The sequence below is a fragment of the Littorina saxatilis genome, linkage group LG13 (assembly GCF_037325665.1).
Source record: "Littorina saxatilis isolate snail1 linkage group LG13, US_GU_Lsax_2.0, whole genome shotgun sequence".
Taxonomy (NCBI): Eukaryota; Metazoa; Mollusca; class Gastropoda; order Littorinimorpha; family Littorinidae; genus Littorina; species Littorina saxatilis.
Window position 1 is genome coordinate 11,750,439 of NC_090257.1, and position 24,436 is coordinate 11,774,874.

The following is a 24,436-nucleotide window of genomic DNA, read 5'->3' on the forward strand; positions in this document are numbered from 1 at the left end:
AAGGGGTCGATGAGGGGAGGGATGCAAAATTGTCACCATACGTGCTACGACATTAAGTGCTTTGGCTGAATGCAATCGGAAGTGCGCGTGGGTGCGTCAGTGTGCGCGTGCATGCGTGAGTGCGCGCGCGTGTGTGTGTGTGTGTGTGTGTGTGAGGCCGTGTGTATGTGTGTGCGTGTTTGTGTGTGAGCGCGCGTGAAGGGCTCTTGTCACCGTACGTGCTACGACTTTACTGATTTGGCTTAAAATGCAATCGAACCTCGAGCCTTTTCAATAAAATAGTATATTACAGCTTCCTGTGTTAGAAAAAAAAAGTGTGTCGAAAGTCAGACTGCCTTGAACACCATGAGCAGGGCACTGAATTATGTTACACCCACTTTCAACTATGAATTTGCAAAATAGGTGTAATAGAACTTTAACCTTGCCACCTCATACCAATCAGGGCACACCTTCAGATTAAAAAAAAAAAAAAAGTTGTAACAAAACAATCTAAAAACCCTACTAATTACACGACTGCAAAAGGGAGGTTTAATTTAGCCAATTACAAAGTCGCAATGTCAGTTCAGATCCACGACCACTTATAAATTATAATTGTACAATCGAAAGAAAGTCCTTTGAAAATACAAAATGAGAGTACGGCACACAGAGACACAGACACATAATAGCCACAGACTACACACACACACACACACACACACACACACACGCACACACACACACGCGCGCACACACGCACACACACACAGACACACACACACACACGCACGCACAAACACACACTCGCAAGCGCGTACACACGCACTCCGGGTCTATCAAGTTTTGACTAAATGTGAAAAAGAAGGTTCAGTGGTGTAGAATGTTCTGCTAATGCTATGCTTCTTGGATTTCTTAAGCATCAATCAATGACACTGCATATTTTAAGACTAGTTGCTTGACAGTTCAATCAATCAATCAATCAATGAGGCTTATATCGCGCATATTCCGTGGGTACAGTTCTAGGCGCTCTGCAGTGATGCCGTGTGAGATGAAATTTTATACGGCCAGTTATCAGTTGTACGACACCCATGTCGAAGATTTTGTATGTATGGGTTAGACACCCATTTGTCATACATGAGTAACTGTTTTGAGCCCTGAAGGGGTTTTCTTACTCATAAGATTGCTCAAATTCAGTGAAATATTTTGAGTATAACACAAACACACACATGAGCTCACACAATTTTACATAAACACACACAAACATTTACTTTTTTTGTTTGCGATAGACTCTCACTTACACATATTCTCTCTCTCTTTCTCTCTGACACTATCTCTCTCTCTCTCTCTCACTGAAATCATGGTTTTCTAACAAAAGTTTATTTGACGTAATGCACGATGTTTTGAGCAGACAAGAAGTACAGTATACAGAATAAAGACAGTTACACAGAGACACAAAATGGCCAAAGCGTACATGACATTGAATACATTGGTCAGTAAAGCAATAGCTTATATACAGAAATCAACAGCATTGTTTAAAGATCTCCAAGGATACAACTGCTTCTTCGCAAAAACTCAGTATATTTGTAAAAATTATGTATACACAAGAAAAAAAAATCATTGGTTCTTTTTTCTTGTCAAAAATGAAGGTGGATAGCTTGGGTTCATGCAGGAAAAATGGATTATATATGTCACAGAAATACACAATGGATCCAGTTGTCATTTAATACATTTGATAAAAATGGCATCATGTTGTTTTCTAATGTTATTCATGCGCAGGAAGTTTACACCGTTACTTTACAAAGAAGATTTTCTTGTTTCCTAGAGTGTCTTCATAGGAAAAGCAAACATTTTTTACCACTGCTCTAAGTGCTTGGTTGGATAGTTCAAAAGATACGAAGCCTGTTCAATGCTTATGAATTTTACGTCAGTAGCTATACATGTTAGTCTGACTAAAGTCAAGGGCAGATGGTTTGGACAACATGTGATGAAAAAGCTTCAGGTGGTCCCAACAGAAATCATACAAAGATATTGTTCAATGACAGTTTGTGAGTTCAACACAAAAGGATAGATTTTTGTGATGCCAAATCAATCAATCAATCATCGGTATTGAACAGCATAAACAGCATTTTGGTACAAGAATGCAGTTGCAGCCCAAACACATTGTGCAAAATTAGTCATGGGAAATACAATTGTGCAGTCAGGGGCAATGTCTGTGCTCAATGCTGTCTGCAAAAACATATGGCATTCATATGCATTTCCCCAAACATGGTGATGCATGGCACGCATGCAAATGGTCTGATGTTATAAGAAGCCTCAGTGTTGTCTGCGATTCAAACATTCATAATGCACACAAACCATACTCAATACAGCCTGATTACTTCCGATTCTAAAATGCTTACATGATGGCTTGATGGTGAATATTTCCCAACTCAGACTTATTACTCTAGCACCAGTGGAAAAAAATGGCATAAAGAATATAGCTTGATTACTTCCAATTCTAAATTCTCAACATGGCTTGAAACTCAAAGTGAGCTTTTCTTCATCTCTGTTCTTAGACTTATTTCTCCAGCACCAGTTTAAATACATGTATATATAATAAAAACCAACAACTTTGTTGACTGCAAAACTAACTGTTAGTTGTCAAAGGCATTGAGAGCGCCTATCTTTCACCTCTTGTGTGAGCAGTTTCACGAGATTCAATGTTGTTCAGTCATAAAATGCAATGCTTTTCCGATTTGTTAAGACATCCATACCGTGATGCAAATGTCCTTTCATACATCTCACCCTGTTCTGATAACACACAAGCATCCAAATTTGGCGTTTTCGATGCTTCGACTATATGATCTTAGATACCACACTCTACCCTGCTTTGTTTATGCCCCACACCTCACCCTTTCTCTTCACCATCTCGTTATTTGCAGGGGGATTACACTGGCAATGATGGTCTCCGACGTGTTGATCTTAGAGTCACAATAAGGCCAGTATACATACACCCTTTAGAGTTTGAACAACATGGCAAGTTCACCAGTCATGAAAAAAGTATAGTGGCTTCTTGACTTCAAAGTTAATGGTGTTTTGCACAACACACAACTTCAAAACAAAGCAGCGATATCCTTACAAAATGCATGACTAGTTTTTCACATTCACAGAGTTCAGTCATAAATGGTGTGTAAATGCATGTTTAAAGCTGGTCAGGTAAAAACACTTTGGTGACAGGTGCTTTCTGTTGAACTACTACTGTTCTTTCACAAACAGGTGGCAGCTGTGAATATCCAAGGCAAAAAAAGTTGTAAAAAATATAGTTAAGTCACTGTGAGCAACCATACACAACCCTGGTGGAAGATATCCACATATCAAATCCATCGCTCTCTTGTTCTTGTACACATTCAGGCCTACCCCTGTAAATTTGGTTGTGTACTTTGGAAGGGCAGTCTCTCCAAACAGCAAGGTCGTACACACCATTATATGTTTAATTTCAGATAAATCGTTCATTTGTAGAACCAGAAAGTTTTTTTTCTTAATAAATTCATGGTTCGCAAGCAAATATTAGCACACTGAAGGAAAACAGCTACATCTACATCCAAATTTACAGCGCGTTTAACACACACAAAATGTAGTGATCATATTTTAAACACACTTAAAAGCTGAATACTTTTGTGTATGGAATGTGACAAATACACTGTGTGATTACTCAAAGTGAAACATCAATTCAAATCTAAATTCATCATATGCCTTACTGCTGATGAAGCACAAATCAAAACATGCATGAAAATTCATATCCTCAATGCACATTATCAGCATCAATGCAGTCAAAAAAGATGCAAATAAAAAGGTCACAAAATACCGATTTCATGTTGTAAAAGCAATTTGGGCTGGAAGGCTAAAATGTGTTGTACCACAAACACCTCGAAGGATCCAAAATATACAGCACTTACAAAAGGTGGGGAATAAATATTGAGCCGAATGCAGTAGCAAGGATTTAAGACTATAGATCAGCAAATAGCAGAACAAAATCACATTCTAATTAGCGTTCTAATTATACTGTACACAAAAACTTAATCAAATTGTAAACAGAGTATCAGGCAACACTTAATACTATGCACTGGTACAAGATCAGTAATGCAAAAGTTTAGCATATAATACTTTCATCATTTAAGTAGAAATCTTTCAAAGTTAAAGAAAATAGATAGTTTGAAACACAGCTGCTAATTTGTTGTTATGTACAAACACAAATTAATATTTGACTTATTCTAAGTAACCCGCCGACTAGAAGTAATTCACTTTCACAAATACTACATCTCAGAAAAGTGAGATGCATAAGCAAACCATCATAAAGGAGTCGCATGGAGTAAACAAACTGACAAAATAAGCATCCCTTCAAAAGTCAAAGGGATAAAGAACAGAACTTCAAACAGCTGGAAAAGTTACATTCCAATCTCTCCTTTGAAGTTCTATTACAAATAAAGGAGCTTCTTAACTACAAGTTGAGATTCAGAAAAACAGATCAGTAAATTACAAAAATAACACACAAAATAAACTGAGATACTGTGTAACTGTAAACGCTTCAATTACACAGACCAGAGATTCAAATTGGTCAAAATGGCAAGATTCACACCAGTCAGTGCTCTTCACATTACAGTAGTCCCACAATCTCACTCAATTCTGAAAAAAAAGGAAGGCATAACACATACATTGTTTTGACAGAAAAAAAAGTTCCAACCTAACCTGACTTCTAGGAATAGACTATCTTAAAAAAAATCTGACTTGAATGCTAATAAACCTTTACACTCTGAGCAAAGCTGAGAATATCAGCAAAGGTGCAGTCTGAATAAAGCAGGACCAATGTCACCTTATTGTAAATGTTTATAGCGGACTAGCACAGAGGTGTGTTTACATAAGGACTTGCGTTGCACTGTGTTCAATGTGCACAAAACTGATACCTTCAAGCTTTTCAGACAGAAAAAATCAGCCCTGTCACATATTGATATATAAAAAAAAAAAAAAACAAGAGCAAGGGAAATAAACAAGAAGAGTGGGAAAAATTGCGGCACTTCTTCAAAATTTAATGTCAATGCAATTCACACAAATGTAATCTGTTTTAACAGCAACTAGACCGAAAACACATGTACATAAGTAACAGATAAAACAAGCTTTGCAAAGCAGCCATGTTTTTACAGCAAAAAGAAAAACAAACAAAAAAACACCAAATGCACATGATTTTCAGAGAAATAAAGGCATATCAAAATCAAAGGGGGTTTTTAAGTGTCAAAAAATCAACTTAGTGTATAAAGATCAATGTTCAGCAGTAGCAAAAACAGAAAAACGGGCAGCAAGAGATGAAGCAAGTATTAAAGTACATGTAGTCAGTTATCATTATTTCTACTTTTCTGTTAACGTAACTGCACATTTTACACATAGAATGTCCCGTAATTTGGCAAAAGCTTGAAGTGGGATACATCATAACTTGAAAATTGAAAAGACATACTGTTATGTTCTGAAAGGATTTTAAACTGCACTTGCACTGATACAAACATAAACAAATTGAAAAGGAGAATATTCTGAACGACATTCTGTATTTACTAATACTGTGCAAGCAATGACACTGTTTTATGCTGTTGACCTTACACCACAATATTGGGAATTCTAAATGTCCCGGAGAAAGAAAATATTTAAGAAATTCAAAACTGTTTAGAAAATCGACTCGGGAATCACAAATTTTGTGTCTTTGAATTTTATCTGGTTGTGATTTTAAAATTGTAACTCTAACTGTTGAAGCAGCATCCCAAATTATTGAGAAGTTATTCCTTGTTATAGAATACACACTATACACAAGTAAAATGATTACCTTACAAAAAAATATGAACACTTTTGGCAAGCGTAACTTAGAACTTTAGCATGCATAAACCAAGGTAGAAATAACAGAGCAATCAAGACATAGCAAACAAAAATGGCTATAAAAATCAAAAGCATGCAGAGTCGCCCATGTGTTGACAAAACACCTTTACACCTGCTGAAAGCACACAGATCTAAAGCTGAACTTGTGATTCTTGTTAGTTGTAGTCGCTTAACATCCAAGACCACTCACACAACTGTACACAATAAAATTATTATTGAAAATGTATAAAAAGGTAACTGAAAAATTCCACATGTAAAACTGTTATCATACAGTAAATCAACCACTGGTCCAAGTTAACGGAAGCCAACTTTAACAAAATGCATTCACAAGTTGTTTTTCTCACCACAAATGGAAGCAATAAGAAAAAGACGTTAATTATTTTGTTTTCCACAACTCCAATGCAACAGACAGTAAGCAGATATTGTAAAAAAAAAAAGAAAAGTATTTACAAAAATAAATTGTGATCCCCATCATCAAATCCACTCATCTTCATGTACCCACCTAGTCTAAATATTCAAAACGTCCTTTTGCAATTATCACTACAGACTTATTCTAAATGCCAACACAACACTGACAGATATCTCCAAGCATGAATTTTCAACGGGAAAAAGTTTTTCGCTATGTTCTGAATTACCAGGACGTCTATTTTCCTTTTATAACTTCAGATTAGGTCTTCCATGGAAAAATTCCGTCCATTTTAGTATTAACACATAGTATGCCCCTTTTGGGAATGAAAATACATCATCCCATGACAAAATGATTTTTCTTTAAAAAAAAAAATTAAAAAAAGGTATAACAACACTGTTTATAGTATGAGCGCAAGTCATATGCAAACTTTTGTAAGTCAAACAAAAACCATATTTTTTGTTTGTTTTTTGTCTCTTAATTACGCCTGTCATTAGAAACATCAAACATCGTGTTCAACAAATCAACAAGAAAGCATGTACAAAAGGCAGACAAACCATTTTCCTTTACAAGAGCAAAAGCTGATGCAATACAGTGGATTTACAGAGCAGTCACTTCAGTTGTATGCAGATGTGCTGTAAAGAAAGCTCAAAAACAAGGTGTTATATAAAAAAAAAGAATCCACGCAATCATTCAGACAGTCATTTTATTTCTTTAAATGAGAACATTAATGGACTTCATTACTTTTCTGAAGTCTGCCAAGCATGCTCGAGGCAGCGGGAGGTGATGTTTCCTCATTATTTCAATGTAACGTTGATAAAGAATGTCTATTTTGGTTCTCGGATCAAATTTAATCTTAGATGAGAAGGCAGAATTGAAGTTGACAGAAACCAATAGTTGTGATTCAAAAACAAATAAAACATATACATTTTGGCTGCCACAAAACACATTAACATTTCTTGACAGCTTAAAGTTTTCCTCTGAAGAAAAAGTTAAGCTGCCTACCTTGTCTGAAAAAGTACAGGCAGTTTCTTGCAAGCGAGCAAAAAAACATTTACTTCCATACACAGATTAGTCCATAAGCAAAACTAGTCACCAAGTTTGAGCAGATGACTTGCTCACAAACAACTGTTTACAAACATGTTTTCGCCCAAATATGGCATGTTGAAATCGTCAGAAGAACAAAAAGGCCAGTGATTGTTTAAGTTGAAAATAGTTTTCTGGTTAACAGACAATCATGTACACACAAAAAAAAACCAACAAAAAAAAAAAAATATTTGTGGCACAGTTATGTGAACATAATTTTAACAAGGCAGCCAAAAAATCATGCAGTGTTTTGTTTTGTTTTTTTAAATTGTATTTTGGTTTTGTACAACTGGCATGTAAATAATCAGATCAATCACCAGCATGAGAATGTATATTGGAAGAAAAAAAAAAATCCTTCAAGGGGAGCAACTCCTCTCCTTAGTTCTCAGTTTTCTCCGCAGTTGCCTCCTCTGCCTTCTCTTCAGGCTTGGCTTCTTCAGCCTTGGTTTCCTCGGGTTTGGTCTCTTCCGTCTTCTGCTCGACCTCGGCTTGCGTTTCGGTCTTTGCTGGCTCCTCCGTCTTGTCTTCCTTCTTGTCTTCCGCTGCGGCGTCTTCCTTCACGTTGCCGTTCTCCTTGGCTTTCTCATCCTCTTTTCCTTCTTCCTTCTTCTCGTCCGCTTTCTCCTCCGTCTTGTCTTCTTCAGCTTTGGTTTCCTGAAAAGATACAGAGAGTGGGAATAACACACCTGCCAACCTCAAGTGTAGCAATTTACTTTTTGGGGAATTGTCAGCGTAGCAAATGGTGTTTTAGTGTAGCGTTGTCTAAAATGTGTGTGTGTGTGTTGGTGTGTGTGTTGGTGTGGTGTGGTGTATGGTGTGTGTGTATCTGTATGTGCACATGATTGTGTGTGTGGTGTGGTGTGGTGTGGTGTGGTGTGTGGTGTGTGTATCTGTGTGTGCACATGTGTGTGTCAAAGCATGTGGTATGTGGTGCTGGCCAAAAAATGAATAGAAAGAGAAAAGAAATTAAGGCAGGGAAAGAGACAGACAGAGAGACAGCGAGAGAAAGAGACAGACAGAGAGACAGTGAGAGAAATAGACTGACAGAGAGACAGTGAGAGAAAGAGACTGACAGAATCAGAATCAGAATCAGAATGTTTATTTGCGAAAACTCATATTGTTTATAGCAAAGGGGTGCTGGGGGGTTGGGTAATCGAACGATCCACGAACATCAGTGTACACATTGGTTTCAGTCTGTTACACAAAAACAATGCATCGTGATTCGGTCCGAAGCATCCAACTTGTAATCCAAGTCGGGAAATAACTTTTCCGTTTCGAACAACACGGTATTGTTCCATATCGATCGCGGTTTGTCACAAACACACATGAATTATGTGTGCCCTGTAGTCAAGTTAGCGACAACAGTCAGTCTGGCATGGCACGGAGGTAGCACTGTACAAGTTTAGACACGACATGAAGGTCAGTAGTGAGATGTTCGATTTCTTCTCCGAAGACGTTGCGGTCGACTTGGGGCAGACGCCGGACACACGGGGACGTTTCCTCCTCTTCTTGGAATGACGTTGTCTGTGCTGTTTCGCAGTCGTATGTCAGGACGTAGTCGTCTCCCCTTGCAATCAGCGTCTTCTTTCCACCTTTTCTTTCGCACACTACTTTGGTGAGAGTGCGGTTCCTCTTTCTGTTTAACAGTTTCTCTTTAAGTCGCACGTTCTTTGAGCAGTGTGAGGCTAAGTCGTAGACATCATCTGGTTCAAACTCACGGTCCGTTGCTGCCAGTTCAGCTATAGTGGTTTCGTCGTCTGCTGTCTGTGACGTCACAGCACGACACACCCCAGGGTTGACATTCTCGCACGTGGTTGAGCTTGCAGTGTCACAGTGGGCAGGTGCGTGAGTGACACTGGTTTGCACATCCTGCACGTGCTGGGTAGAAGAAGCACGGCTATTGTTGACAAGGGCCTCTACTGATGACGTTGTGTTCTGTTCCGCTTCAGCTGCTTTGCGTTGCACGAAGCTCTTTCTTCTTGTTTCATCACGCTTTACTTGTGACCTGCTTTTCTTCCTGTAGTGAGCTATGCTGGCTTGGTCTGATGGCGGCCCAGCAAACCTCAGCACAACTGTTGTACGTACTGTCACCTTCCCCCTGGATTTTCCAAGAAGATAGCCCAACTTCGTCAACTAAGTTGATCAGGAACTGTTCCAGGCGATGTGGCAGTCCCGTTTGTGACATTTTCGGTCGGCAATAGTAGCTTAGGAGAAGATACTTATCAAATTTTGCGGAGCTCCGAAATTTGCGTCCTTCTCCGGTGGTAAGGGCAGACCACTCAAATAGACTGACAGAGAGACAGTGAGAGAAATAGACTGACAGAGAGACAATGAGAGAAATAGACTGACAGAGAGACAGTGAGAGAAAGAGACTGACAGAGAGACAGTGAGAGAAAGAGACTGACAGAGAGACAGTGAGAGAAAGAGACTGACAGAGAGACAGAGAGAGATATAGACTGACAGAGAGACAGTGAGAGAAAGAGACGGACAGAGAGACAGTGAGAGAAAGAGACTGACAGAGAGACAGTGAGAGAAAGAGACTGACAGAGAGACAGTGAGAGAAAGAGACTGACAGAGAGACAGTGAGAGAAAGAGACTGACAGAGAGACAGTGAGAGAAAGAGACTGACAGAGAGACAGTGAGAGAAATAGACTGACAGAGAGACAGTGAGAGAAAGAGACTGACAGAGAGACAGTGAGAGAAAGAGACTGACAAAGAGACAGTGAGAGAAAGAGACTGACAAAGAGACAGTGAGAGAAAGAGACTGAGAGAGAGACAGTGAGAGAAAGAGACTGACAGAGAGACAGTGAGAGAAATAGACTGACAGAGAGACAATGAGAGAAATAGACTGACAGAGAGACAGTGAGAGAAAGAGACTGACAGAGAGAGAGTGAGAGAAAGAGACTGAGAGAGAGACAGTGAGAGAAAGAGACTGACAGAGAGACAATGAGAGAAATAGACTGACAGAGAGACAGTGAGAGAAAGAGACTGACAGAGAGACAGTGAGAGAAAGAGACTGACAGAGAGACAGTGAGAGAAATAGACTGACAGAGAGACAATGAGAGAAATAGACTGACAGAGAGACAGTGAGAGAAAGAGACTGACAGAGAGACAGTGAGAGAAAGAGACTGACAGAGAGACAGTGAGAGAAAGAGACTGACAGAGAGACAGTGAGAGAAAGAGACTGACAGAGAGACAGTGAGAGAAAGAGACAGACACAGACAGACACTGTCAGCCTGCCACAGTAAGCTAACCAGCCAACAAAACGTGTCAAATCAAGTACACACCTCAATGCCTCCAGGCCCCTTGTACTTCTTGGTCTTCTTGATGAAACCGCTCTCGATCAGGCTGTAGGCCATCTCGATGATGGTGTCCTTGGCATCCAGGGGCTCAATGCCCAGAACCTCCTTCATCTGAAAACAATAACATCATCACCGTCACCATCTCCATCTCAATCATGATAATGATCAACATCGTTTTTAGCACCACCATCGTGATCAGTCTTCAATGATTACCTCCCCTGGCAAATCTCACATACCATCAGAAAGGAGTTTTTGTGTGTATTTGGTATACTTTATAGTCCTCTGCGATTTTCTCAAGAAAATTTGGGCTGCTATCCCGAGGGGCAGGGATGTTGCTACAAATTCACACCTATAGGACAAATGTCCTGAGCTCTTCAGAATCAAAAGGACATTTGACCGCTTTCAGAAAGTGTAATAGGACATTATGAATTTGCGCCAAACAGCTTATAACACATTCCATGGAATTGTTCCAAAGTCATGCGCCCACACACACACGCACACACACACACACACACACACACACACACACACACACCCACGCGCTGTAGAACACACACATAATATAGTAAATACATCAACACAGTGTGCGTATAATGTTGTATTTGTTTAGTTTCAAAGAAACCACAAAAAAGAAACCAACATGAACAACTTCAGAGCTCGTACTTTGATTAAATACTGCATGATTTGGATAAAAGTTGACAAACAAAATGATCGGTTTGATCTAATGCTGATCTTTTGCAGGCTTTAGTTTCTTCTCAGCGGCATAATTCAGTGCTTCGTCTCGTATCGAAAACACAAGCAGACTCAACATTTAGTCAGTTGGAGTTGTCTCCCGTACTCCTGTAGCATGCAATCTAAAAAGAATCCACTATTTTTAGATCAGTGCGCTGCACCGAGACGGTTATACCCAAACGGCGCATACCGCAAACGGTTCGGGAATTCCCGACAAAAGAAAAGATCCGCACGCGGCACTGACAACTTCAGTGTCATCTGAACACGAGAGCGTTCGGTCTTTTAGAAGATTTGTATCTTGAAATGAAAATTAACGAATATCGCGCTGTCCGAAGGAATGGAGTACATATCGGACAATGACCACGCTCAGGCTAAAACGATAGGACATCTGACCGACATGCGGCAATGTGAATCGGACATTTGGGGATTTTCATCGTTATATGTCCGATGTCCGACGCCTAACGACATCCCTGGAGGGGCATCAGTATGCACCTGTGTTCACATAGACAGACACACACTCAGTCTTTTTTTTTTCTTTTCTAACTCTGTAACACCCATGAGATGACCAGCAACGTCTCTCTGCAGCTGCAAGGAACTATCGCCACAAGGCAGTGTCCGCTTCTTCCCAGACAATCTAGGGACACTTGAGGGAACCTGTGTGCTTCTACTACACGTCTACTTGTGCTCTCATCACTGAGAACACCGACTGTGTCATCTTTGGACTCCAATGGACTTCTAATCTATAAAACAAGCGCTGTCATGGCATATGTGTAGTCACTTACCCTCTTGTTTTCAAACTTGTGCACCTTGTTGACCTGCGGCAGGATCATCTTGATTGTCTTGTCAAAGAGAGACGACATCCACAAGGCGAAGTATGGGCAGTTGACAGTCGGCACGTTGTAGCCTGAAACAACAGAACGTCTTTCTTATTCATCAACATATAATTTTCATGCGCCAAGTCTACGGAGCAAAATGTTATCGTGCATCTACATATGGTCACGGCTCAGAAATGGCGTCGAACTCCACCCTTACCCCATTTAAACGCCCCACACGCTCAGTTGTGGTTTATTCTACCTTTGAAAGTACTGACACGGGGTGCAGATTTGAATAAAGTTACTATTCTGGTAGAAACCGAAAGGTTTGATGACTTTGTTTTCGAGCAAGGCGCAATAGTAGAGTGAATTTACGTCGATTTTTGGGCCGGAAGTTGGGACACTTTTTTACTTGGTGTTGAAACGTCGTATTTGTGCGTACTACACACACTGCTTGGATAAGAACTTGATGGAGAGGGAAAGAGAAGGTGTTAGTTATTGTTTACATACTGCACGATAACCTGTACCTCACCCCAACAGTCGGCTGAGATCAAGTTTAGATCCAACGGTGAGTATGTTACTTTTCGTGTTTGGAGTCACGTAGGCAGTTTTAGCTTTTGCCGCGCTTTTAATAATGATGACAGACGTTGAACTAAGCGATAAACTTGGACAAGAAAGAACAATCTACTACTTAAAACAAAAAATATGCACAAACACAGAAGACAAAGCAATGAAAATAAGTCTTAAGTTCGTTGTTGTGTACTTTCGTGTTACCGCGAAAAGTAACAACGTAAATCAAAGTTGTTTATCGACATGTTCCTGACTTCCAACGATGGAAACAACTGTTCTATCGTCTGCTACAAAGTTGCATTGACTGTCTCGAACTCAGAACTCAGTGTGGCATGGAGGAGATGGACGTAAACGGCCAAGATAAAAACCACTGGTTTTTCGTTGTATGTAACGTACTCACCTGCAGTTTGAAACACTGTTATTTTCACTAAATAACAACTTACTTCCTTTTTTTTTCATCTGAAAGTTAGAAGTGTTATTGTGATTTGTTTTGATAAAATTTGCATTTTTTAGGACAAAGATTTTTCTTTATTTTGATTTTTAAAGACATATGTTTGAGACGATTCAACCAATTTCCCAAGTTATTCAGCGTTCATGTCATTGCATGTGTTTTTTCTGGCCTTTTCTATAGTCTTTCCATACAGTTCACCTTGTGCTTTGTTTTCATGCCAATTTAATGAAATAAATTACAGGAAAAAGAAATATATGTTTTTTTACATTGAGTGCGTTACTCACACCACTCGCACATCGTGAGAGGTAACACACTCCAATCGTTTGTAGAGTTATCTTGAAAATTATTTAAATCTTGCTGGAACAAAGTAAGGAATGAATCAAGTAAACAGAAAATGATGTCTGCGTTTATTGTTTTGAATTAGAGTGGTTTTTTTTAGGAACAGTGTTGAGTGTGTTACTCACACCACTCGCACATCGTGAGAGGTAACACACTCCAATCGTTTGTAGAGTTATCTTGAAAATTATTTAAATCTTGCTGGAACAAAGTAAGGAATGAATCAAGTAAACAGAAAATGATGTCTGCGTTTATTGTTTTGAATTAGAGTGGGGTTTTTTAGGAACAGTGTTGAGTGTGTTACTCACACCACTCGCACATCGTGAGAGGTAACACACTCCAATCGTTTGTAGAGTTATCTTGAAAATTATTTAAATCTTGCTGGAACAAAGTAAGGAATGAATCAAGTAAACAGAAAATGATGTCTGCGTTTATTGTTTGAATTAGAGGGTTTTTTTTAGGAACAGTGTTGAGTGTGTTACTCACACCACTCGCACTTCGTGAGAGGTAACACACTCCAATAGTTTGTACAGTTATCTTGAAAATTATTTAAATCTTGCTGGAACAAAGTAAGGAATGAATCAAGTAAACAGAAAATGATGTCTGCGTTTATTGTTTTGAATTAGAGGGTGTTTTTTTGGAACAGTGTTGAGTGTGTTACTCACACCACTCGCACATCGTGAGAGGTAACACACTCCAATAGTTTGTACAGTTATCTTGAAAATTATTTAAATCTTGCTGGAACAAAGTAAGGAATGAATCAAGTAAACAGAAAAGGATGTCTGCGTTTATTGTTTTGAATTAGAGTGTTTTTTTGACTCACATGCGAAGCAAAAGTGAGTATGTACTCACCCGAGTCGTCCGTCCGTCCGTCCGGAAAACTTTAACGTTGGATATTTCTTGGACACTATTCAGTCTATCAGTACCAAATTTGGCAAGATGGTGTATGATGACAAGGCCCCAAAAAACATACATAGCATCTTGACCTTGCGTCAAGGTCAAGGTCGCAGGGGCCATAAATGTTGTCTAAAAAACAGCTATTTTTCACATTTTTCCCATTTTCTCTGAAGTTTTTGAGATTGAATACCTCACCTATATATGATATATAGGGCAAAGTAAACCCCATCTTTTGATACCAGTTTGGTTTACCTTGCTTCAAGGTCAAGGTCACAGGAGCTCTTCAAAGTTGGATTGTATACATATTTTGAAGTGACCTTGACCCTGAACTATGGAAGATAACTGTTTCAAACTTAAAAGCACATGTTATGCTTTCCTCATGAGACACATTTGGTCACATATGATCAAGGTCAAGGTCACTTTGACCCTTATGAAATGTGACCAAAATAAGGCAGTGAACCACTAAAAGTGACCATATCTCATGGTAGAAAGAGCCAATAAGCACCATTGTACTTCCTATGTCTTGAATTAACAGCTTTGTGTTGCATGACCTTGGATGACCTTGACCTTGAGTCAAGGTCACATGTATTTTGGTAGGAAAAATGTGTAAAGCAGTTCTTAGTGTATGATGTCATTGCTAGGTTTAGTTATTTGACCTTGACCCTGAAGGTCAAGGTCATGTCAAGGTCAAGGTCAAGCATGTGAGTCGTATGGGCTTTGCCCTTCTTGTTACAATTTACTTTGAAGGATTGGTAATTTTCAGTTCTTTGAGTACTTGTTTGATCGTTGTTTTGTTTATTGGTGTTCATGTAACACACACACTTGCCTAGGGTACCGAGATATGCAGATTATTGCTGTCGGAATGTGTCAACAATAGTTTCAATAGTTGTGTAGCAACCATGGTGTCATTCTTATAATTAATTTCACAATTAACTGAATGCACTGAATATGAACAACGTTTTGTTCATGTTATGACAGTGTTTTGTAACACACTCATTGGCGAATAAACAGCATTTTCCTTGATACAGTAGAACCCCTCTCTAGCGACCTTGAAAATGTTGACAAAAATCGGTCCTTATGGCGGGGGGTCCTTACAGAGAGAGGGGGTGGGGTCACCTCAGATTTTCTTCAAAAAAGAAAACAAAGTAGTTTGAGTTGCTGACGACCGTTTCCTCAAGCAAACTGCTTCGATGTCATGTTTGACATTGTCAATGGTGTCCACCAGTTCTGGTGCATGTTTCAATGCAAACAGAGTTAGTTTCTGAGCATATGATGATGCTGTCTTGAAGTCCATTGTCTCTTCTTCCATCTGTTCATCATCCTCATTGTCGTCAAGCGCTGCATCCTCATCCTCTGCTGTCTGGGAAGTGGAAGGTGTGTCGAGCTCAAAGTCAGCAGCAACTTGTAAATCATCATCCATGGCACAAAACTCCTCGATTGTCATGTCACCAAGACGACGCTGCTCACCAACATCAAGATCAACTTGCTCAGTGACCTGATCAGAATCTGGAGCAGCTGACAGATCACCTTCACCTGATTTGAAAAATAAAACAAAGAGAATTGATTTGAAGTGTGTGCTTGAATGTGATCTATTCTATGTCAGTGACATAAATGACATGATGATGGTGAACTTTGATATGAGAGAGATGATGATGATGACGACAACGACAATGATGACGATGACGACAATGATGATGAATTTTGATATGAAAGATATGATATGATGGTGCTGATGATGACTGATGAGAGCGACAGACAGACAAACACACACACACACACACACACACACACACACACACACACACACACACACAGGAGAAAAAGAAACTTACCCCTTGCAAGCGAAAATCCACATTTAAGGAAACACTTCTGAATGGTTTCTGCTTCGAGAGATGTCCACGCTTTCTTCAACCATAAAACTGCATCCAGCAGATTGATGGTCTTGGCAATTTCAGGGCCTGTTGCTGTGCTGTCCTCCTCCATCACGAACAATAGGTGTCGTAACAGCTGCTTGCGGTAGATCAACTTCACAGTCTGAATCACTCCTGCGTCACACGGCTGCAACTTGGACGTGGTGTTGGGTGGCAAGAATTTGAATTGAACGTTTGAGAGAGAGAGGGGTGGATGCGCCGAACAATTGTCAACAAACACAAGGATTTTTCTCTTTTGAATCCGCATCTTATTGTTTAGTTTGTTAGCCCACTGGGTGAACATTGCTGCAGTCATCCAAGCGCGTTTGTTGTGATGATAATCCACGCCAAGTGTGCCCACATCTTGTCCTTGAAAACATCTGGGTTTTGCACTCCGACCAATCAACAGTGGTTTAAGTTTCTCACCAGCAGCACTTACAGCGAACAACACTGTTACACGATCTTTTGACGTTTTCACACCCGCTCGGTCATCCCCCTTTTCAACCATGGATTTGTTTGGCAGTGCTCTGTAGAAAAAGCCGCTTTCGTCTGCATTGAAAATGTCACAGGGCTCGTATCCATCACACAAAGTAGGCAGTCGCTTTTTCCAGTCTTCCACCACCTCCTCATTCACCTCCCCCCTATCTCCACTCAAGCAAGCATTCTTTACGTTGTTTCGTTTCAGCCATCTGTCCAACCAACCGTTTGACGCCACAAAATTATCATGTCCAAGTTCAACTGAAAGCATAAGGGCCTTTTCTTGAATCAACCTCCCAGTGATCGGAAAATTCTTTTTTCTGGCAGCCAGGAACCAATCCCAAACCTTTTCGTTTACGTCAGAGTATGTTGACTTCTGCCGCTTTGATCGCATTCGATCGGCATTGTCACCACTTTCCCACCTTTTCAGAATGTTTTCTTTGTCTTGGATAATTCTTTGAATTTGCGATTTTCCAACATCAAGACTTTTTGCAATCGCGATGGCAGTTTCTCCCTTCTTGTGTCTGTTCACAACAGTCACTCGATTTTCGAGAGTTAAATATTTTCTTTTCTTTGTAGACGCCATGTCGATCTCCACTGCTCTTCTGTGTAAAGACTGTCTGACTGAATTGAACGGTCAGTGTATGTTGGTCACGTGAGTTTGTTTGTGAGTTTGTTTTCTCGATGATTGGTTTGTGATGTTTACTCAGCCCACCCAACCATCACACCTCTCAGCGGTTTAGTGCCTTTGCTTACGCGAGACGGTTATAACTGGTTATAACCGGTTTGTCAGTGATGCGTTAGGCTGACTGAGAGTCTTGGCTTTGTCTGACAAAGTCGTTACACAAGCTGTTAGGTCGGTCCTTTGACGTTAGAGCGGGGTGGTCGCTACACTGGTGACAACTATATAGGGAAACACATCGGTTAAAAAAAAAAGGGTCCTTGTGGCGGGGTAGTCGTTAGAGAGGGGGGTCCTTGTGAGGGGTTCTACTGTAACTTCAAAATCCGCCTTCAACCTAAGATTTTTTTGTTGGGTTTATCAAGTTTTTTTGCACAGTGTATTGTTTTCATTACCAAGTGGATGGATATATGCTTTATACCTTACAAAATAATGTGAAGTAAGACTTTTTTGGTGAAATGTAACACACTCAGTGTTAAAAGTGAGAAAATCTTCTCTGTATTGTGAATTGGAGCATGGTAGAAGTCATAAGACATCATTGTTAGGTTGTTATGGTTTTGCTCTTTCATTTTTCATTCTTTTGCATGCATTTTTCATGTGAATATCTTGACAGTGTCCTAAAGTTTGATTTTTTTGGTGAAATGTAACACACTCATTGGAAACTTTTAGGAATGACTTGACAGATAACTGATAATGGGAATAACGGGTCCGGTATCATTGATGCATTTCAACTCTTTACTATTATGTACTTGTTTCTCTTCCCATTACATGTATTTCTAAGGTTGTGTGTGTAAAATAAATAGGAATTTAGCAGTTTTGAATGTCTGTGTTGTGAGACACAGAAAGTTGATTTTTGTTTGAATACATTTTCACATCTTGTTCTGATTTGATTTTTTTTGCAGACTGTCCGTATGAAGTGTGTGGAACTAAGAATTGATTGACTGCTGAAACAGTAATCTTTTCAGTTCTTTGAGTACTTGTTTGATCGTTGTTTTGTTTATTGGTGTTCATGTAACATACACACATTCCTAGGGTACCTAGATATGCAGATTATTGCTGTCGGGGAATGCCACTTTTCACAAATGAAGATCAAGGTAGATACTAACTAATGCAGTTAACTTTTATTGTGTAATAGGTTTACTGTTAACTGTATATTAGAAAACAATGTGTGACACGGTGTTATGTAACACACTCCAGTTAAAATTTAAAATGCAATTCATTCCGCAGTAATTGATGAAAATACATTGTTACTGCCCAGACACAACTAAACACATAAACAGTTTTGCTGGACCCCAAAATGGAAAGTAATCCAAGAGTTTGTATTTGTGACTCAAGTGTCCCACAAATTGGACACCTTTTCTGAGCCATGACCATATTACAAAGCAGACAGTGTACTGCAAACCAGACAAATCAGTGTCCTTGCAATTCAACATTTAGTTACATTAGTGGTGAAATGGGTTGGAGGACAGGTACGTTTTCTTTGACGGCAGCGCATCTTAATTGTTCATTTCTTTCTTTTCTTTCTTTCTTTATTTGGTGTTTAACGTCGTTTTCAACCGTTCAAGGTTATATCGCGACGGAGGGAAGGGGGGTGATGGGATAGAGCCACTTGTCAATTGTTTCTTGTTCACAAAAGCACTAATCAAAAATTTGCTCCAGGGGCTTGCAACGTAGTACAATATATTACCTTACTGGGAGAATGCAAGTTTCCAGTACAAAGGACTTAACATTTCTTACATACTACAAACATTGACTATATTCTATACAAGAAACACTTAACAAGGGCCAAAGGAGAAACAGAATCCGTTAGTCGCCTCTTACGACATGCTGGGGAGCATCGGGTAAATTCTTTCTCGTCCCAACCAATATGGGACTCCCCCTAACCCGCGGGGGGCAATTGTTCATTATGAGCTTAATATTTTGTATTTTGTTCAGTGAAGAATTGCATGGTGAGCAAGAGAACGAATGAGTCAACATTAGACTGATTGAGTGACCGGTTGCGGGAGGGGAAGGAGGTTCACATCGAGTCTGGGAGATTGACACTCTGTGTGTGTGTCACTCAGTATGTCTGTGCATGTGTCTGCGAGTCTCTGTGTATGCATGCATATGTCTGTGTATATGTGTGTTAGCATTGTCTATGAGGCTTAACTCAGTCTCCCAGGTACGGATATCCGCACCCACTCATATGGCTCTATCTGACCAGGTATGGATATATCCGCTCACACTGTTAGCTTCAGTCGCTTACTGTAACGTTGATCTTACGCCTGCATTCCAGCCTGTTGATACACAGTTAATACAATTCTGAGTGACCTTCTGCAGCACAGCAGGTCTCGGCTAAAAAAAACTTGGTCAATATAGGTGGGGTAGAAAGTGTTAATTGTCTACTAATTGTTGTTTTGATTTTTGGTAGACTTAATTAATATTTCTTGCAAAAACATCCTTCTTTCCTGAAAAATACAAGAGCTAAAGAGCTGTTATAGTTACCCTGTGGCTTGAATTCCTTGGCCAGCTGCTGAGCAATCTCTTTCATCCACATGTTGGTGTTGACAACCAGATGCCTGTTACCTGAAAACCAAAAGGAATCAACAACTTTATTATGGTTCTTTTTCTTTTTACATTTAGTCAAGTTTTGACTAAATGTTTTAACATAGAGGGGGAATCGAGACGAGGGTCATGGTGTATGTGTGTGTGTGTGTGTGTGTGTGTGTGTGTGTGTGTGTCTGTCTGTCTGTCTGTGCGTGTGTGTGTGTAGAGCGATTCAGACCAAACTACTGGACCGATCTTTATGAAATTTTACATGAGAGTTCCTGGGAATGATATCCACGGAAGTTTTTTTCATTTTTTCGATAAATACTTTTGATGACGTCATATCCCGCATTTTGTAAAAGTTGAGGCGGCACTGTCACACCCTCAATTTTTAATCAAATTGATTGAAATTTTTGTAAAGCAATCTTCGACGAAGGCCGGACTTCGGTATTGCATTTTAGCTTGGTGGCTTAAAAATTATTTAAAGACTTTAGTCATTAAAAATCTGAAAATTGTAATTAAAATGTTTTTTTATAAAACGATCCAAATTTACGTTCATCTTATTCTTCATCATTTTCTGATTCTAAAAACATATAAATATGTTATATTTGGATTAAAAACAAGCTCTGAAAATTAAAAATATAAAACTTATGATCAAAATTAAATTTTTGAAATCGATTTAGAAACAATTTCATCTTATTCCTTGTTGGTTCCCGATTCCAAAAACATATAGATATGATAATGTTTGGATTAAAAACACGCTCAGAAAGTTAAAACGAAGAGAGGTACAGAAAAGCGTGCTATGCAGCACAGCGAAACCACTACCGCGCTGAACAGGCTTGTCAGTTTCACTCCGTTTTGCACAAGCGGCGGACTACGGTCATTGTGAAAAAATGCAGTGCATTCAGTTTTATTCTGTGAGTTCCACAGCTTGACTAAATGTAGTAATTTCGCCTTACGCGACTTGTTTGTTCTTCTTCTAACACAAGGACTGCAACAAAAACAACATACCAAAATTGCCCTACCTCAAGTTTTTTCGGTAAATTTGCGAAAGAAACTAAATCTTTGCAACATTTCAGACTATAAGCCGTAGAATAAAAACGTTTATTGTTAACAAAACAAAACATAACAAAACGTTAGGAAATGTTTTTTATTCTGAATTATGGAAGTTAGCAGTCTATCTGTTTATCTGTTTTTTGATTAATAAGCCTATGATTAATAAGCCTATGATTAATAAGCCTTTGATTAATAAGCCTTTGATTAATAAGTCTATGATTAATAAGCCTATGATTAATAAGCCTATGATAAATAAGCCTATGATTAATAAGCCTATGATTAATAAGCCTATGATTAATAAGCCTATGATTAATAAGCCTATGATTAATAAGCCTATGATTAATAAGCCTATGATTTATAAGCCTATGATTAATAAGCCTATGATTAATAAGCCTATGATTAATAAGCCTATGATTAATAAGCCTATGATTAATAAGCCTATGATTTATACGCCTATGATTAATAAGCCTATGATTAATAAGCCTATGCTTGCTGTTGTTTTTATACCTAAGAGTGTAAATTTCACGAATGTGCAAAAAACAACAACATTGTAACATTGTTTAACTCATTCGAGGCGCAGCTAAATTTCCCCTGTGTTCCCTGCCAACGCGCGATTTAGAGCCATTTTGAAAAAAATATTAAAAATCAACAACACAAGATAACCTTACATACCTTATGTTTTTGCAAAGTTTGAAACTTACTCTTTTAGAAAATATATGAAACATTTGAAAGTACATACCTTTTGTTGTCTTCATATCCACGCAAAATATCCAATTTGAAGCAAAACAAAAAAACTTTCTACGTCATGGGTTCATCATACACAATGTCATGATCGACACTTGCATTGCCCGAATCATCACCCAAATGATCGTCCATTGGCACAAAATCGTCACCAGAATCTAAAATATCATCTCCACTATCATCATCACTGAGGTCAAGATCAGAACCGTACTGAATAACACGTTCTAGCACTCTTTTCAAGTTACTACGTCTCAGCAGAACGATCCGCCATCTTGGAAAAGTCAAAACACGTGGGTCGCACACCGTCAACAAAATTTTTATTAATCCCAACAATTTAAGGGAAGGAACTGTTTACAGTGAATGGTACCACTGTAGACAGATAGAAGTTCATTGCAGGGGTTGTTTCCCTTGGTCAGCAGGACCGTTTACACCGTTAAAAATTCGTGATATCCGTCGGAACTCAAGTGCCGGCACGCAGCCAACGCTAAACACAGATGTCGGAATTCCAGTTCCGACGCGCAGCGAATGAGTTAAACCAACATCCCGGGTATACAAAACCACCACCAGCACTGGAAATAAATGGTAGATAACCAACCTGCAGCTTCTGGCAAGGTCATGGCCTTGACATGGGCAGTGGCGACGTCACGCACATCCACGATGGCGAAGTTCAGCTTGGGGCAAGCAGGCATCGACCTCTCCAGCAGTCTTTTGATGATCTGCAACAATATAATACAATGCAAAACATGACAATGCAATACTTCTTCTTCTTCTTCTGCGTCCATGTGCTAAAACTCCCACGTACACTAATGTTTTTTGCACAAGTGGGTTTTTACGTGTATGACCGTTTTACCCCGCCATATAAGGCAGCCATACACCGCTTTCGGGAGACAATACAATACAATACAATACAATAATACTTTTAAATTTAAATAGAGAAATTGTGATTTAAACTGACCATCAAGCCTTAAAATCAATCATTATACTCATGGGTAGAAGGAATGGGGGTGTCGACTTTTTTTTTAATCATCGGATGTAGAGATACATAAAAATAAAGGCCCATATTCAGAGAGGTCAAAAGCGTCAGAGAAAAAAACCACACACAGGTATACAGACAGAGAAAGAGCTATTCCCCCGTACGCGGCGTGTGGCTGCCTAAATGGTGGGGTAAAAACGGTCATACACGTAGAAACCAACTCGTGCACAAAATACAAGCTTACGTGGGAGTTTCAGCCCATGAACACCGAAGAAGAAGAAGAAGAAAAAGAAAGAGAGCTACTAAACCATTTAACACAAGTGCAACTACAACAGCAATGGTAGAAGTACTTTTCAACGACGGGCGCTGTGGCGGGGTGGTAAGACGTCGGCCTCTTAATCGGAAGGTAGGGGTTCGAATCGCGGCCGCCTGGTGGGTTAAGTGTGGAGATTTTTCCGATCTCCCAGGTCAACTTATGTGCAGACCTGCTAGTGGCTTATCCCCCTTCGTGTGAACACGCAAGCACAAGACCAAGTGCGCTTGGAAAAGATCCTATAATCCATGTCACAGTTCGGTGGGTTATAGAAACACGAAAATACCCAGCATGCTTCCTCCGAAAGCGGCGTATGGCTGCCTAAATGGCGAGGTAAAAACGATCATACACGTAAAATTCCACTCGTGCAAAAACACGTGTACGAGGGAGTTTCAGCCCACGAACGCAGAAGAAGAAGAAGAAGTACTTTTCAATTTTCTTGCAATGATTTTTGCATTTTCTAGCAAAAGACAGCACACTTCAGGATGTTCTTTTGCTAATGATAATTTGAAGAATTGCAAGAAATATAAACTGAGGAGGAGAAAAAGATGTTCACCCTACCTCCATACTTGTGCACTGTGATCCGTGAAGCACCGGCCCCATGACGTAGGCTGGGTTGATCACTGCCAGCTCAATCTTGTCTTCATCTGAAATTCACAGATGCAATGTAAATCATTTATACAACCATCAGAGGAGTAACAATAAAGGAATCTTGATGATATTCTTTTCTTTTATTCTTTTGAAATAGCCGATGGTCGGAAATAACTGTCAAGTTGTATGAGTTGTGGAAGAGTTGTGCACCTTTGGAAATACTGGGGCAAACAAACCCACATGACATTGTAGGCCAATCACTAGATAGCGGCATGCCTCTACATGTGGTCCACAATCTGTGCCACTGAAATCATGCACAAGACTTCCATCCTAGTCAAAATAAGCTCCGACCTGTGTATTTTGCACTGTCCACTCTATACCACTCTCCTTTTGGTCAATAGTATCAGGCCTGAAAGAGGTGAGTATTTTACTCGCCATGGTGAGTAGAAACATGTAATTTGTAAATGGCGAATAGAAATGTAAATCTACTCGTCAAATGCGAGTAAAGTTGCTGAAACAAATGCAGACCTGTTTACCCTAAACCTGAGGCAAGAGTACTTTTTCAAAAAGTTGAGTGTATTTTTAAAAAGTTGGTGTACTTTGCAAGCAAAGCCATATGGGCTAGGGAAAACGTACGCGTGGGTGCAAACGTGTTTGTGTAAGAATAGCATGTCTTGTGAACATTTTCAGAATTTAACTCCTTCCGA

At 39.5% G+C, this 24,436-nt stretch overlaps 1 protein-coding gene across 1 annotated transcript in view; it reads right to left on the reverse strand.

The window, feature by feature from the left end:
- Window positions 1-1,337: 1,337 nt before the first annotated feature.
- The window catches only part of LOC138983599 (uncharacterized), a 61,076-nt gene continuing 37,977 nt past the window's right edge, over window positions 1,338-24,436 (reverse strand). The window contains exons 5-10 of the mRNA XM_070356874.1: window positions 23,700-23,785; window positions 22,448-22,568; window positions 20,014-20,094; window positions 12,180-12,301; window positions 10,651-10,776; window positions 1,338-8,017 (exon numbers count right to left, since the gene is read on the reverse strand). Coding sequence (XP_070212975.1) covers window positions 7,742-8,017; window positions 10,651-10,776; window positions 12,180-12,301; window positions 20,014-20,094; window positions 22,448-22,568; window positions 23,700-23,785 — 812 coding nt within the window. The 3' untranslated portion in view covers window positions 1,338-7,741. The remainder of the gene's footprint in view (window positions 8,018-10,650; window positions 10,777-12,179; window positions 12,302-20,013; window positions 20,095-22,447; window positions 22,569-23,699; window positions 23,786-24,436) is intronic.